Source organism: Salvelinus fontinalis, chromosome 8, assembly GCF_029448725.1.
Source record: "Salvelinus fontinalis isolate EN_2023a chromosome 8, ASM2944872v1, whole genome shotgun sequence".
NCBI lineage: Eukaryota > Metazoa > Chordata > Actinopteri > Salmoniformes > Salmonidae > Salvelinus > Salvelinus fontinalis.
Genome location: NC_074672.1, coordinates 9,289,812 through 9,306,015, shown reverse-complemented (window position 1 = coordinate 9,306,015; position 16,204 = coordinate 9,289,812). Strand labels below are relative to the sequence as shown.

Below are 16,204 nucleotides of genomic sequence, written 5' to 3'. Positions count from 1 at the left end.
GGCTAAAAACCTCTTCTGCCGCAATGCCAGACTCCTTCCAGCACATTCCTAGCCCGTGATTGAGTCCTGCTTTGGCTCTTAGGCCAATCAAGGGCATGATTGGCTGCACAATCAGCCCCAACCCTTTGAAATGCTGCTCTTATCCTTGAAACGCAGGAGCTGATTTTGAGTTAATAGGGCCCTGGGACAGTCGTCTCTAACCGCATTTGCTCCCACTCTCCTTTCTTTGCCTCCCTTCTCTGCCTCTTCCCCACATGAAACACAGATTCGCCCACATATTCACACCTAAAGATACTAACACACATACACCTACTACTATAGTTGTATTAAAAGGTACAAATGGGCACAAAATAGAGAAGCACACCATGAGAAAGAATCTGAAATATAGCTAGAGGTTTCTTACTCCAATCTGATACAAAATGTGTGGATGCACTTCTGGATTTGGATCTATCAGAGTGTGTCTAGTAGCAGTGCTTGTGTGTGTGTGTGTGTGTCTAACCAGAGGGAAGGCGTGGGAGATCTTTCCGTCGGGGGGCAGCTTGGCTCCGAAGCCATAGGCTGGGAAAAGCTTGTCACTGTCGTAGTCCTGGATGATCTCCCCCACAGCTTTGAGTGCCATGGCGTAGGCGTTCATCTGGTACGGGTTCATGTAGTGGAGGGAAGTGGGCTGAGACGGATTACCTGTCAGAGAGCACAGACAAGCACACATAGAGACACAACTGAAATGAAGATAAATTAATGTCCACTCACTGCTGATTCCTGTCGTGACCTATTCCACTGTGTTATATAATATGTGCATAAATATATTTTTGATATGGCCTATGACAGCCCTAAGCTCCAGACTTACCATTAGAAGCAGTGAAGTCGATGGCTACTGTGAAGTTGAGTTGTGTCCTGGTGGGAAGGACATAAAATAGATCAACTTGATCCAAATTAGAATTCTGGCGTCTGAGAGGACCAAACCTCTTCAACCAGGACTTTGATCAATAGTTTGTTGAATAGTTCTATTACTCTGGCCCTGGTCCTATGGGCCAAATTGACAAACTGGTTAGTTGGAGCAGTGTGAATGTGATGCAAATAAGTCCATGTCCAAGACCTTTAGTCTGGGGGGTTCTCAAGCTGTTAATCCACATAGCGATGGGCCGAATTAACACTGGGCTAATTAAAATTCAACTCACCCGCCTCGGATGAAATCCACAAACGTATACTCTGACTCCACTTTGAAGGACAGCAGTGTTACCTGGTGATCGTAGTGAGGGTGGGGGGATGGGGAGAAGGATAGTATGATACCAATAATTACCCCTATAAATCAATACAATGGTGAAGCTGACAGGCAGATATGAGGAAGGTACGTACTGTGCCGGAGTTGATGTATTTCTTTTTCCTGCCCTTCTTTTTTGGATTTAGAACCTGGTTTGTGGAAAATAAACGAATGGATAAGAAAACGATTACAGTAAATTATTAAAGCAATATGAACTGAAGATGCTTGTGGTAAATATTGTGCATAATGTGGATGTACATATCTATTCAAGGTACAACAAACTTGACAACTGAAAGGATATGCCTGATAATAGTAATGAAAATTGAAAACATGAAATTGGAACACAGGAGTGATGGTTGCTGATAATGGGCCTCTGTGCGCCTATGTAGATATTCCATAAAAAATCTGCCGTTTCCAGCTACAATAGTCATTTACAACATTAACAATGCCTACACTGTATTTATGATAAATGTTATGTTATTTTAATGGACATTTTTTTTTATTTTCCTTCAAAAACAAAGACATTTCTAAGTGACCTCAAACTTTTAAACGGTAGTGTATGTACACTGAGTATACAAAACATGACATAGACTGACCAGGTGAATCCAGGTGAAACTATGATCCCTTATTGATGTCACTTGTTAAATCCACTTCAATCAGTGTAGATGAAGTTGAGGAGAGGTTGAAGAAGGATTTTTAATCTTTGAGACAATTGTGTATGTGTGCCATTCAGAGCGTGACAAAATAATTAAGTGCCTTTGAACGGGGTACTCTCAACAGTTTCCTGTTTGTATCAAGAATGGTCTACCATCCAAAGGACATCCATCCAACTTGACACAACTTTGGGAAGTATTGGATTCAACATGGGCCAGCATCCCTGTGGAACGCTTTCGACACCTTCTAGAGTCCATGCCCCGACAAATTGAGGCTGCTTTAAGGTGCAAAAGGGGGGTGCAACTCAATATTAGGAAGGTGTTCCTAATGTTTGGTATACTCAGTGTATATGCTTCTGAAAATACACAAACATTTGTGGCTCACCTCATAGACATTAAACTGGTTTTGTCCACGCGAGAAATCTCTGTAACTTGTGGTGAACTCACCGATGAAATCATGGCTGAAGGGAAGAATAGCTGAAGGGTTGACACATATTCACAAAGCCTTACAGACATTCATGTGTTCATCAAAAAGAGCACAAAAAAGTACCTTCCATCTCTGTCCCAGTCATAGACATCCACTTTAACCGTTCTAGTAGGAAAGCAGAAAAAACAATTAAAGAAAAGTATTTAATTTGTTCAACATGACCTTAGACACAACCACCACAGACCTACGTGACCTAAGGAAAAAGTGTCATGCTGATACATGTCCAAGAGAGGTAGGCTAATATCCTGTCAACAGTACACACTGACTCACAGAGACTCCGTCAGCATCGTTAACATTGATTGGTGTGAGATGTAGTGTAAAATCATCTGAGTCAATTCCAATAACACCAGTGCTGGCCACTGGGACACCACGGCCGACTGCTGGCATTATTCTGAATGCCCCAGGACAGAGTTTGGGAGACCCTGCTGTAGAGGTTCCCCATTGGCTCCGCCCAGACAGTGTCTTTCTCTAACCTGTCATAGTCCCCGTTACACAGGGCCCTCACTGCGATGGTGAAGGGCTGCCAAACAGGGTTCAGGGTGTTCTTAACCACCTCCGTCTTATGACAGATAGTGAACCTGGAACAGAGTAGTAGAGAAAGTTACAGAAAGGAACTCACAATGTACGTACCTGTGAAACAAGGAAATATCACAAGCATTGAGAGAATCCCAAGAAAATGGGATACTGAGAGCTAGATACTCAGTCCAAGTATATGGTAGAACATTGAAAACACAGATGGAACTAGACATTGGATGTTCCCTCGGCAGGTACACTCACGTTCCATCTTCGTTACTTCGGTAGAAGACCAGGAAGGGGTCAGACTTCCCAAAAAAGTCCTTCTTGTCCAGCTTGTTGGCACACAGCTGCATGGTAGCAATGTCCTGGAGAAGAACATCAACAGAGAACTTTTGGATAGCGTCCCACTGTAGCACATAATCAACATATTACTGTAGTCTAGCCCTAAGGCAGGTTTTCTTTTTTACTTTTCTTGCCCGGGGTCCCCCACCCAGGCAAACCTGTGACCCAGGGAGCTCCAACATATGTTCGCACCAAAACATTTGACATCTCGTCTTATCATCAGGTGAATGATAATGGCAATTTGGTAGACAGTTTCATTTTGACCTTCCCAAAGTTCATTGGAAGAGGAAGTGTAAACTTTAACATAGTCTTTTAGCTAGAAAGGTATCTTGGCAGTGTATAGAACATATTCTATTTAAGGTATCTTTACTTTTACTCAAGTATGATATTTGAGAACTTTTCCCACCACTGCCTATTGTATGAATTCCTTTCATTAGCCATAGTTTCTAGTTTTTTTTATTTAATTTAATTTCATCTTTATTTAACCAGGTAGGCCAGATGAGAACAAGTTCTCATTTACAACTGCGACCTGGACAAGATAAAGCAAAGCAGTGAGACACAAACAACATCACAGAGTTACACATGGAATAAACAAACGTACAGTCAATAACACAATATAAATATCTATATACAGTGTGTGCAAATGAGGTAAGATTAGGGAGGTAAGGCAATAAATAGGCCGTAGTGGGTAAGTAATTACAACTTAACAATTAAACACAGGAGTGATAGATGTGCAGAAGATGAATGTGCAAGTAGAGATACTGGGGTGCAAAGGAGAAGAAGAAATAACAATATGGGGATGAGGTAGTTGGATGGGATATTTACAGGTGGGCTATGTACAGGTGCAATTATCTGTAAGCTGCTCTGACAGCTGATGCTTACAGTTAGTGAGGGAGATATGAGTCTCCAGCTTCAGTGATTTTTGCAATTCGTTAAAGTCATTGGCAGCAGAGAACTGGAAGGAAAGGCAGCCAAAGGAGGAATTCCCTGTCCCAGACCTGCTGTTTTCAACTCTCTAGAGACCGCAGGAGCGGTAGAGATACTCTTAATGATCGGCTATGAAAAAACAACTGACATTTACTCCTGAGGTGCTGGCTTGCTGCACCCTCGACAACTACTGTGATTATTATTATTTGACCATGCTGGTCTTTTATGAACATTTGAACATCTTGGCCATGTTCTGTTATAATCTCCACCCGGCACAGCCAGAAGAGGACTGGCCACCCCTCATAGCCTGGTTCCTCTCTAGGTTTCTTCCTAGGTTTTGGCCTTTCTAAGGAGTTTTTAGGCACCGTGCTTCTACACCTGCATTGCTTGCTGTTAGGGGTTTTAGGCTGGGTTTCTGTACAGCACTTTGAGATATCAGCTGATGTACGAAGGGCTATATACAGTGGGGCAAAAAAGTATTTAGTCAGCCACCAATTGTGCAAGTTCTCCCACTTAAAAAGATGAGAGAGGCCTGTAATTTTCATCATAGGTACACTTCAACTATGAAAGACAAAATGAGAAAAAAAATCCAGAAAATCACATTGTAGGATTTTTTATGAATTTATTTGCAAATTATGGTGGAAAATAAGTATTTGGTCACCTACAAACAAGCAAGATTTCTGGCTCTCACAGACCTGTAACTTCTTCTTTAAGAGGCTCCTCTGTCCTCCACTCGTTACCTGTATTAATGGCACCTGTTTGAACTTGTTATCAGTATAAAAGACACCTGTCCACAACCTCAAACAGTCGCACTCCAAACTCCACTATGGCCAAGACCAAAGAGCTGTCAAAGGACACCAGAAACAAAATTGTAGACCTGCACCAGGCTGGGAAGACTGAATCTGCAATAGGTAAGCAGCTTGGTTTGAAGAAATCAACTGTGGGAGCAATTATTAGGAAATGGAAGACATACAAGACCACTGATAATCTCCCTCGATCTGGGGCTCCACGCAAGATCTCACCCCGTGGGGTCAAAATGATCACAAGGACGGTGAGCAAAAATCCCAGAACCACACGGGGGGACCTAGTGAATGACCTGTAGAGAGCTGGGACCAAAGTAACAAAGCCTACCATCAGCAAGGGCATTGAAGATGAAACGTGGCTGGGTCTTTCAGCATGACAATGATCCCAAACACACCGCCCGGGCAACGAAGGAGTGGCTTCGTAAGAAGCATTTCAAGGTCCTGGAGTGGCCTAGCCAGTCTCCAGATCTCAACCCCATAGAAAATCTTTGGAGGGAGTTGAAAGTTTGTGTTGCCCAGCAACAGCCCCAAAACATCACTGCTCTCGAGGAGATCTGCATGGAGGAATGGGCCAAAATGCCAGTAACAGTGTGTGAAAACCTTGTGAAGACTTACAGAAAACGTTTGACCTCTGTCATTGCCAACAAAGGGTATATAACAAAGTATTGAGATAAACTTTTGTTATTGACCAAATCCTTATTTTCCACCATCATTTGCAAATAAATTCATAAAAAATCCTACAATGTGATTTTCAGGATTTGTTTTTCTATATTTTGTCTGTCATAGTTGAAGTGTATCTATTATGAAAATTACAGGCCTCTCTCATCTTTTTAAGTGGGAGAACTTGCACAATTGGTGGCTGACTAAATACTTTTTTCCCCCACTGTAAATACATTTGATTTGATTTGATTTGGCTTTGGGGGTGACCAGGGAAATATACCTGCTGGAGCGCGTGCTATGGGTGGGTGCTGCTATGGTGACCAGTGAGCTGAGATAAGGAGGGGCTTTACCTAGCAAAGACTTATAGATGATCTGGAGACAGTGGGTTTGGCGACGAATATGAAGCGAGGGCCAGCCAACGAGAGCATACAGGTTGCAGTGGTGGGTAGTATATGGGGCTTTGGTGACAAAACGGATGGCACTGTGATAGACTGCATCCAATTTGCTGAGTAGAGTATTGGAGGCTATTTTGTAAATGACATCGCCGAAGTCGAGGATCGGTAGAATAGTCAGTTATACGAGGGTATGTTTGGCATCATGAGTGAAGGATGCTTTGTTGCGAAATAGGAAGCCGATTCTAAATACAATTTTGGATTGGAGATGCTTAATGTGGGTCTGGAAGGAGAGTTTACAGTCTAACCAGACACCTAGGTATTTGTAGTTGTCCACATATTCTAAGTCAGAACCGTCCAGAGTAGTGATGCTAGATGGGCCGGCAGGTGCGGGCAGCGATCGGTTGAAGAGCATGCATTTAGTTTTACTTGCATTTAAGAGCAGTTGGAGGCCACGGAAGGAGAGTTGTATGGCATTGAAGCTTGTCTGGAGGTTAGTTAACACAGTGTCCAAAGAAGGGCCAGAAGTATACAGAATGGTGTCGTCTGCGTAGAGGTGGATCAGAGAATCACCAGCAGCAAGAGCGACATCATTGATGTATAGAGAGAAAAGAGTCTGCCTGAGAATTGAACCCTGTGGCACACCCATAGAGTCTGCCAGAGGTCCGGACAACAGGCCCTCCGATTTGAAACACTGAACTCTGTCTGAGAAGTAGTTGGTGAACCAGGCGAGGCAGTCATTTGAGAAACCAAGGCTGTTGAGTCTGTTGATAAGAATGTGGTGATTGACAGAGTCGAAAGCCTTGGCCAGGTCGATGAATACAGCTGCACAGTATTGTCTTTTATCGATGGCGGTTATGATATCGTTTAGGACCTTGAGCGTGGCTGAGGTGCACCCATGACCAGCTCTGAAACCAGATTGCATAGCGGAGAAGGTACGGTGGGATTCGAAATGGTTGGTGATCTGTTTGTTAACTTGGCTTTCGAAGACCTTAGAAAGGCAGGGTAGGATAGATATAGGTCTGTAACAGTTTGGGTCTAGAGTGTATCCCCCTTTGAAGAGGGAGATGACCGCGGCAGCTTTCCAATCTTTGGGGATCTCAGACGATACGAAAGAGAGGTTGAACAGGCTAGTAATAGGGGTTGCAACAATTGCGGCGGATCATTTTAGAAAGAGAGGGTCCAGATTGTCTAGCCCAGCTGATTTGTAAGGGTCCAGATTTTGCCGCTCTTTCAGAACATCAGCTATCTGGATTTGCGTGAAGGAGAAATGGGGGAGGCTTGGGCAAGTTGCTGTGGGGCGTGCACAGCTGTTGACCGGGGTAGGGGTAGCCAGGTGGAAAGCATGGCCAGCCGTAGAAAAATGCTTATTGAAATTCTCAATTATCGTGGATTTATCGGTAGTGACAGTGTTTCCTAGCTTCATTGCAGTGGGCAGCTGGGAGAAGGTGCTCTTATTCTCCATAGACTTAACAGTGTCCCAGAACTTTTTGTAGTCTGTGCTACAGGATGCACATTTCTGTTTGAAATAGCTAGCTTTTACTGTCCTAACTGGCTGTGTATATTGGTTCCTAACTTCCCTGAAAAGTTGCATATCGCGGGGGCTAAATCGATGCTAATGCAGTACGCCACAGGATGTTTTTGTGCTAGTCAAGGGCAGTCAGGTCTGGAGTGAACCAAGGGCTATACCTGTTCCTGGTTCTACATTTTTTGAATGGGGCGTGCTTATTTACGATGGTGAGGAAAGCACTTTTAAAGAATAACCAGTCATCCTCTACTGACGGAATGAGGTCAATGTGTTCTCTGAAGTGTTTTAGGGAGCATTTGACAGTGATGAGTGGTGGTCGCTTGACCGCAGATCCATTACGGATGCAGGCAATGAGGCAGTGATCGCTGAGATCTTGGTTGAAGACAGCAGAGGTGTATTTAGAGGGCAGGTTGGTCAGGATGATATCTATGAGGGTGCCCGTGTTTACTGATTGGGGGTTGTACATGGTAGGTTCATTGATAATTTGTGTGAGATTGAGGGCATCTAGTTTAGATTGTAGGACGGCCGGGGTGTTAAGCATGTCCCAGTTTAAGTCACCTAAAATTACGAATTCTGAAGATAGATGGTGGGCAATCAATTCACATATGGTGTCCAGGGCACAGCTGGGGGCTGAAGGTGGATTTTTAAAAGTAAAAGCTCGAATTGTTTGGGCACAGACCTGGATAGTATGACAGAACTCTGCAGGCTATCTCTGCAGTAGATTTAAACTCTGTCCCCCTTGGGCAATTCTATTGTCATGACTTATACCGAAGTCGGCCCCTCTCCTTGTTCGGGCAGCGTTCGGCGGTCGACCTCACAGGCTTTCTAGCTATCGCCGCCCCATTTTTCATTTATCCATTTGTTTTGTCTTGTTCCCTGCACACCTGATTTTCATTCCCCAATCACACTACAGGTATTTAATCCTCTGTTCCCCCTCATGTCTTTGTGTGAGATTGTTTTGTGTTACGTGTCTATGTTGACATGCTTCACTGGTATGCGTTTATTCCGTGTTTTATTTCACGAGGTATGTTATTGTGACTGTTTGCGCATTTGCACTTTTGCTTTGGCTGGAGGCTTCGACGCAGTGGTGTCCATCTGTTGGTTTCTCCTGCCTAAATAAAGTCTGCGCCTGTTCACAACTCTCTGCTCTCCTGCACCTGACTCCGCTCCCAGTACGCACGCCATTGACATCTATCTTGTCGGAAAATGTTATAGTTAGGGATGGAAATTTCAGGATTTTTGGTGGCCTTCCTAAACCAGGAGTCAGACACGGCTGGGACATCCGGGTTGGCAGAGTGTGCTAAAGCAGTAAATAAAACAAACTTAGGGAGGAGGCTTTTAATGTTAACATGCATGAAACCAAGGCTTTTACGGTTACAGAAGTCAACAAATGAGAGTGCCTGGGGAATGGGAGTCGAGCTAGGCGCTGCAGGGCCTGGATTAACATCTACATCGCCAGAGGAACAGAGGAGGAGTAGGATAAGGGTACGGCTAAAGGCTATAAGAACTGGTCGTCTGGTGCGTTCCGAACAGAGAGTAAAAGGAGCAGGTTTTTGGGCGCGGAAGAATAGATTCAAGGCATAATGTACAAACAAGGGTATGGTAGGATGTGAGTACAGTGAAGGTAAACCTAGGCATTGAGTGACGATGAGAGAGGTTTAATCTCTAGAGACACCATTTAAACCAGGTGTGTGCGGGAGGTGGAACAAAAGGGCTAGCTGAGGCATATTGAGCAGTACACAGACTTCTTTCCTATCCGTAGCCTACGATTGTGCTACAATGATGAACATCGTTGTTCAGATGTGAAATTCCACATATCTTGTGTACTGTTCTCCACACCTCAATACAAGTGTAAGACAATTGGGTTTGGTAGTTTCAACTGACCTCTCCACTGTAAGACTATGTGACTGAATATCAACAGGGGGGAAAGGATAACTTAGTTCCCGATCTATTATTATCAAATACAAGCCAGCATCCCCTTTACACCAATGCTTCGCAAATTTTGCCATTTCAAATGGTAAATTGTACAATTTAACATCTGGTAAGGCCAATCCTCCTACATCACTTGGTGAGAACACCTTCATATTAATCCTGTTTTTTTTCCTGTCCCACAAAAAAGTATTATAGCCTCGTTATTGTTATTTTATTGTGTACTTTTTATTATTTTTACTTTAGTTTATTTGGTAAATATTTTTTCAACTCTTCTTGAACTACACTATTGATTAAGGGCTTGAAAGTAAGCATTTCACGGTAAGGTCTACACTTGTTGAATTTGGCGCATGTGACAAAAAGTTTTATTTTATTTTATTTGTTAGTGGCAGACCACAGCGTGGCTCAACCTCAGGCCTGTTAGATTCAGTTGGACGCATTAAGTGATGCTATGTTTCTGTAATTTTGGTTGTTGTTGGTACAACGTGTTGGAAGATTTTGTTTCTCCCACTAGGTCCAATAGCCATCGTTCACCACTGCTGGTCTGATGAGACAGTGGATTGCGCAGTGAGATGGAAGAGTAAATAGGTATTTCGCCGTCATAGCCTTAGCCGATGGTAAGAGGTGGAATAGACACTGGCTGGAACACGGTTTTAACCAATCAGCATCCAGGATTAGACCCAGCCATTGTATAATTGAATTCATAGACTTCACTGTAGCACTGCTATGACTAAAAACCTCTTCTGCCGCAATGCCAGACTCTTTCCAGCACATTCCTAGCCCGTGCTTGAGTCCTGCTTTGGCTCTTAGGCCAATCAAGAGCATGATTGGCTGCACAATCAGCCCCAACCCTTTGAAATGCTGCTCTTATCCTTGAAACGCAGGAGCTGATTTTGAGTTAATAGGGCCCTGGGACAGTCGTCTCGAACCGCATTTGCTCCCACTCTCCTTTCTTTGCCTCCCTTCTCTGCCTCTTCCCCACATGAAACACAGATTAGCCCACATATTCACACCTAAAGATACTAACACACATACACCTACTACTATAGTTGTATTAAAGGTACAAATGGGCACAAAATGGAGAAGCACACTACGTCCCACAAAAAAGTATTTATTTAATTATTATGTCATATAGTTTTTAAAAAACGGTCTGGAATATTCATAGGTAACATTGCAGAGATATAATTAAATTCTGAGACCACAACCATTTTAATCACGTTGATCTTTCACCATAAAGAAAGTTCTCTCTCTTCCCATTTTTCTATATTGGTCTTAATCTTGTCTAGCAGTCGCTCAAAATTTAGTCCCATCACTTCCTCCAAATTTGAACTAAATGTTTAAGCCAAATCTTTCATCCCAGTAGGAACCCATTTAACATTTCCAGAGTAACATATGGCATCAATTGACATTGCTTTCGACTTATCCCAATTAATTTTGTAGCTTGACAAACTAGAATATGATTCAATACAAGTAAGTAATTGTGGAAGAGACTAAAGAGGATCAGAGACCAGCAGAAGAATATCGTCTGCATACATAAGCAGCTTGTGTTCTTTTCCTCCTCCATGGACACCCCCAATTTCTGTATCTGTACTTATCAGTGTCGCAAGAGGCTCTAAAACTATGGTAAACAGGAGAGGGGAAAGAAAGCAACCCAACCTTGTGCCTCTAGAAAGACTAAAAAAGGACACATAATTCCATTTGTAAGAACTGTTTCTTTAGGATTGGAATAAAGGACACTTATCCCTTTACAAAAGCCAGGACCAAAAACACATTTTCCTAGGGTTCTTAGGAGAAAAGCCCACTCTACCCTATCAAATGCCTTCTCAGCAGCTAAGGCGACAGCAACGGTAGGAACTATATTTGAACGGTTTAACCACATGAGGTGTAAGAGCCTACCTGTTCATAATAAATCCTACTTGGTCACTATGTTCCCTTTCCAGGAACTGGCAATGAAGAGGAAGAAGTTTGCAACAGCGAGGAAACAACTACACGAGAAGAACATCAGGCACACACTGCCACTCTGCCCCATCCATCCTCTCTTGTATCGCATCAACTTTTTCCTTTAGCTCGGGTAGTTGTTTTTATCGTGGCGACATCGGATGCAACACCCAACAAAGTCGTATTCATCTTTCCCATTTGCTCAAATAGATCCTTCAGATTTACCGATTTCTCTTGGGTTATGTGTTTATCCATGTCTTGGTGGGGGTTTCGGAAAGACTTCCTGTTTATTTGCTAGTCGATGTGGCCTTCTGTGAATACTGCGTGGTAGGCCCGAATAAGTTTTTTGCGTGTTTCGACATTCCAATAACGCCACTTTAGCGAGATGTTTCAAAATGTAAATGATCTTTATATTATACTGCACTTCAAGTCAGTATATTAAGTGTATGTCGTTGAATTTCAATATTTACATGTGGGCATTTGGAGCTTTCTAAAATGCTGCCATCTTTTTTGGTAATCACACCTGACTCTAACGTGGCTATTTTGAAAGATATCATGAAGAACTGCATAAGTGTTGCTAATGCTCTCCACTTTCTGGAGGACCGAGTTTTGAAATCAGTGTAATGCTCGGTGGAAACAGAGTATGATATCTAAGGAGATATAATGTGAAAATAATGTGGAGGGAGTTGAAAAGAGAACAGACAGTAGAAGGCTGTTGTATAAAACACCTGTCTCCGAGATTATATCTTCAAACTAAAGGGCAACCATGGCATCCATGACAGAGAGGGAGAAGCGTTCATTCATGTATACGGGTAAGAGAGTCGAACAAGCTACATTTTCAGATGTTATACATTTATACATGCTAGCTTGCGACTCTACGTCTACCAGGAACGCGCTCACCAGCCAAGCACACGCACTGTCGTGGATGCAAGGTCCGATCACTTCTGACACCAATGTAATGAAACAGGCAGGGAGCAGGCCTCGAACCCTCAACCTTTTAGCCCGAAGTCCAGCGCGCTATCAACTGTGCCGCAAAAGCATGCTCAAGCGCAGAGTCGATATTTGTGCTTATAAACCCAATACTGTTAGCTAGCTAGCTGACATTAGCTGGCTGGCTCGCTAGCGAACGTTAAGTGAATGATCTGTGTAATAATATTATTCATATCACACAGCCATTTGCATTGCTAGTTATAGCCTAACGTTAGCTAGGTAGCTAACATTGAACCTAGCTAGTTTGTTAGCTTTAGCTGCCAGCAGATTCATGCAGGGTAGTAATGTTATGAGTTGGGTTTATGGTTCATTGTTTTATGGTTCATTGTTCATTGTTCATTCATTTCTAAACAAAAGACTCCATTATGCAAGTAACCATTTCACTGAACCGTTTACACCTTCTATATCCTGTGCATGTGACCAATACACTTTGATTTTATTTGATATAGTGTGCATTTACCAGAGATGGCAATGTGAAGAACAACATGACCTGCGCCAAAGTCAAATTAGGATATAACGTTAGGCCAATGAGACAGTGTCCAAGTTCTAAAATTCACTGGTAGAATGACCTGCTTTTATTTTGTCACACTCACAACCGTAAACAACTTTTTTGTATTTAGCTTTCCATTATCTTGTAAATAATGATCTTGTTGTGAGTATATAACTTAATGTTAGCTAGCTAGCTAACAAGCTAGAAACTAACCAAAACATTGTTTAGAAAGTTGCTTTTAGTTGCCTGGTTTGCTAGATTGACATATCCTAAATACATTTTTAAACAGATGGGTTTATTGGTTAAAAAACCCCACCAGTTATGCTATTTTGGACCACCAGGCTGCTGATGTCACGCAGCCTGTCGTTTTTGTGTTTACACTTTTTCATAACGACAACGACAAGTTTGATGTCGGACGACACTAGAATGTACATGATGTCACAACGAGAACTGTCTACAGACATGTCGATAGACGTTGCCTCACAGTTGAATTCTTAAAGAGATGGGTGGGGCTAAGGCTAAAGAGGGTGTGAACAATCCTGAATGAGTGTATACAAATAAGAGCTCTCGAGTAGGTGTACCAAAACATTCAAGGGTCCTTTTCTCAGAAGTGGGGTTACAAGTTTATCAACTTTCAAAGTAGAATGACTTTCCCATTGTTCCTCAACTGTTGTGTATGATATTACATTTTACCAGTCTCTACTTTTATCCAATGTAAAAAACATAATTTCAAATTTTGCTACAAGAGACCCAATCCAACCGGTTGGTCACAAATAGTTTTTGGAAATGAAGCCCTGTATCTACTTTCCCAGAGTCGGATGTTCCTGTAGACTTCCAGTCATTGCGCTAATGCTAGTTAGCATTGGCTTGTGAAACTACCTCTAACTTCCTTCATACTCGACGCAGAGACATAACATTTTTATCCACGATGATATTCTGTTGCAGATAGCGATATTCATAAAATAAGGAATATGCTTCTGGACAGAAGCTCTACAGCACAACTAACTAACAGGCGCTCCAACATGTGAAGAAAGCCGTACAGCATAATAACCACAGAAAGCATGTTTAGCTTTAATAGTGACTTGGAGCCAACCCCTTTTACCTCGAGAGGAAATTAAAAAACAACACCGTACAGAATTCATCACATGGAAGCTATTATTCAGTCTGAGGGCTTAACAATATGTATGGCTGTTTATGGTCTGTCAGTGGTCGTGCATCCGTTGGTTGGTCCGCTGCTCTGTTTTGGGCAGAAGGACTAGTAGGACAGGTCCCTGTGGAGACGCCCCGGGACTGAAGCATCACACATGGAGCCACTGTAATAAGTTAGTCTTCTCCAGCGCAGTACAACGCAGGGGCAGATTCAGAGGTGGCTGATAGCAGGAGAGGGGCATCATGGGAAATCTCTTAGCAGCCAGTTCCTCAGTGACAGAGTGGCGAGCTCCGCCCACGCTCATCTGAATTTCTAAGCAGTGTCTCTCTCTCTCTCTCTCTCTCGCTCTCTGAGAAAAACCCTCTCAGTTATTTCTGGGGTAAACAAACATGGAGATGAACTCTCCCGCTCCTTTCTCTCCTCGTCTTGTTTTTGTAAGAAGTGTTGACATGCTGAATGCACTGAGGTGTCTGTTTAAACTACTAGCACACAGCTCGGACACCCATGCATACCCCACAAGACATACCACCAAAGGTCTCTTCACAATCCCCAAGTCAAGAACAGACTATGGGAGATGAACAGTACTACATTGAGCCATGGCTACATGGTGCTCTATTCCACATCAGGTAACTGATACAAGCAGTAGAATCAGATTAAAAAAACTGATAAAAATATAACTTATGGAACAGCGTGGACTGTGAAGAGACACACACACAGACACACATACACATGATAAGACACGCACTCTACACACACGTACACAGGGATTTTAAATTGTAGATATGTGATACTAGAGTAGTGGCCTGAGGGCACATACTTAATGTGTTGTGAAAAGTGTTATGAAATGCAGTGTCATGTAATATTTTAAATTGTATATACTGTAACTGCCTTAATGTTGCTGGACCACAGGAAGAGTAGCTGCTGCCTTGGCACAACAATGGCTGAAACAAAAGCTGACTTTCGTGGCCTCAGAGGGGAAAAAGGTGACTTGTCAGGTACTGACCCTACAGTTACTGAGCTCCTCCGCCGCAAAGATAATGGCCCCCAACTTCTTCCCAGGAATCCCACTGTGAAAGAGAAAAAGAGAAAATGATGGAAGAGAGAGGGGGGGAGGGAGAGTGACAGAGAGAGAGAGAAAGAGAGAGAGAGAGAGAGAGAGAGAGAGAGAGAGAGAGAGAGAGAGAGCAAGACAGAGTGAGATATCTTTTAATACTAATGACAATATGATACTTAGTCATATAGTCACAGTCCCGCTCTTCCTCGGAATATTGAGTCAGAATTCATTAACCATGCAACACATACTGCATAGCACGTTCACACAGCCATCTTTTCTATCTTGTTCTGCTTTAATGCAGTTGCCATCACATGAAGGTTAAAGCTTTTGTTTTTACTTCATTTAAACTTACTTTCACTTTGTCGATTCAATTTATTCCAATTAAGGCACGATTCAATGAACTGAAAGGATAGCGAGCGAGAGCGAGGGTAGAGAAAGCCAGAGCAGACAAGCCGAAGAAGTGCGAGAGAGGGTGAGCAAGAGGCTGTGTGACAGTAAGGGGCTTGCGAGGTCAAACCTGCAAGCTGGCCAATTACTGTGCAGTGGGTAAATCTGGGTAACTCTGGGCCAGCTATAGCTCGCTCCACTCCCCTCCTCCAGTCATTAGTAGAGTGAACTTCTGGGGAGAATATCAATTGCATTACTCTGATTCCTCGCGTCCTCTCTCCTTGCCTCTTTATCAAAACCCATTGGAGGAGAAGGTCAGAAGGGAGGGACCTCTGAGCTTCTCATCTCATGAGGTTGGAGAAGGATGTGAGGAATCAAGGAAATGCAATTGAGATTCTCCCGTGGTGCAGCTCATCCTCTCACCACATCCAGCACGTCACTCTCTCTGACAGGGGCGACCTCCTAGCACATCACCTTATCACCTACACTGAGCAGAGGCCTTGTCTCACAGTGGTACAGGGTGCTGATGGGTCACCTATCCAGGTATGTCTCAATCTTCCACCTTGACACACATTTTCCTTTTGGTATTTCCTGCATAACAGAGCTGTCCAATCAAACCATGCCCAATCTCATAGCGTGCTCACTGAGTTACAGAGGCAATAGTCTTGCGATGTACCACATTGTGCAAGTCTGACTG

At 43.1% G+C, this 16,204-nt stretch overlaps 1 protein-coding gene across 1 annotated transcript in view; it reads right to left on the bottom strand.

The window, feature by feature from the left end:
* Nucleotides 1–16,204, bottom strand: part of LOC129860487 (copine-9-like) — a 90,417-nt gene that overhangs the window by 19,433 nt on the left and 54,780 nt on the right. The window contains exons 7-15 of the mRNA XM_055930900.1: nucleotides 15,070–15,133; nucleotides 3,179–3,282; nucleotides 2,875–2,979; nucleotides 2,465–2,506; nucleotides 2,300–2,375; nucleotides 1,357–1,410; nucleotides 1,179–1,240; nucleotides 848–894; nucleotides 500–681 (exon numbers count right to left, since the gene is read on the bottom strand). Of these exons, the coding sequence (XP_055786875.1) occupies nucleotides 500–681; nucleotides 848–894; nucleotides 1,179–1,240; nucleotides 1,357–1,410; nucleotides 2,300–2,375; nucleotides 2,465–2,506; nucleotides 2,875–2,979; nucleotides 3,179–3,282; nucleotides 15,070–15,133 (736 nt within the window). The remainder of the gene's footprint in view (nucleotides 1–499; nucleotides 682–847; nucleotides 895–1,178; nucleotides 1,241–1,356; nucleotides 1,411–2,299; nucleotides 2,376–2,464; nucleotides 2,507–2,874; nucleotides 2,980–3,178; nucleotides 3,283–15,069; nucleotides 15,134–16,204) is intronic.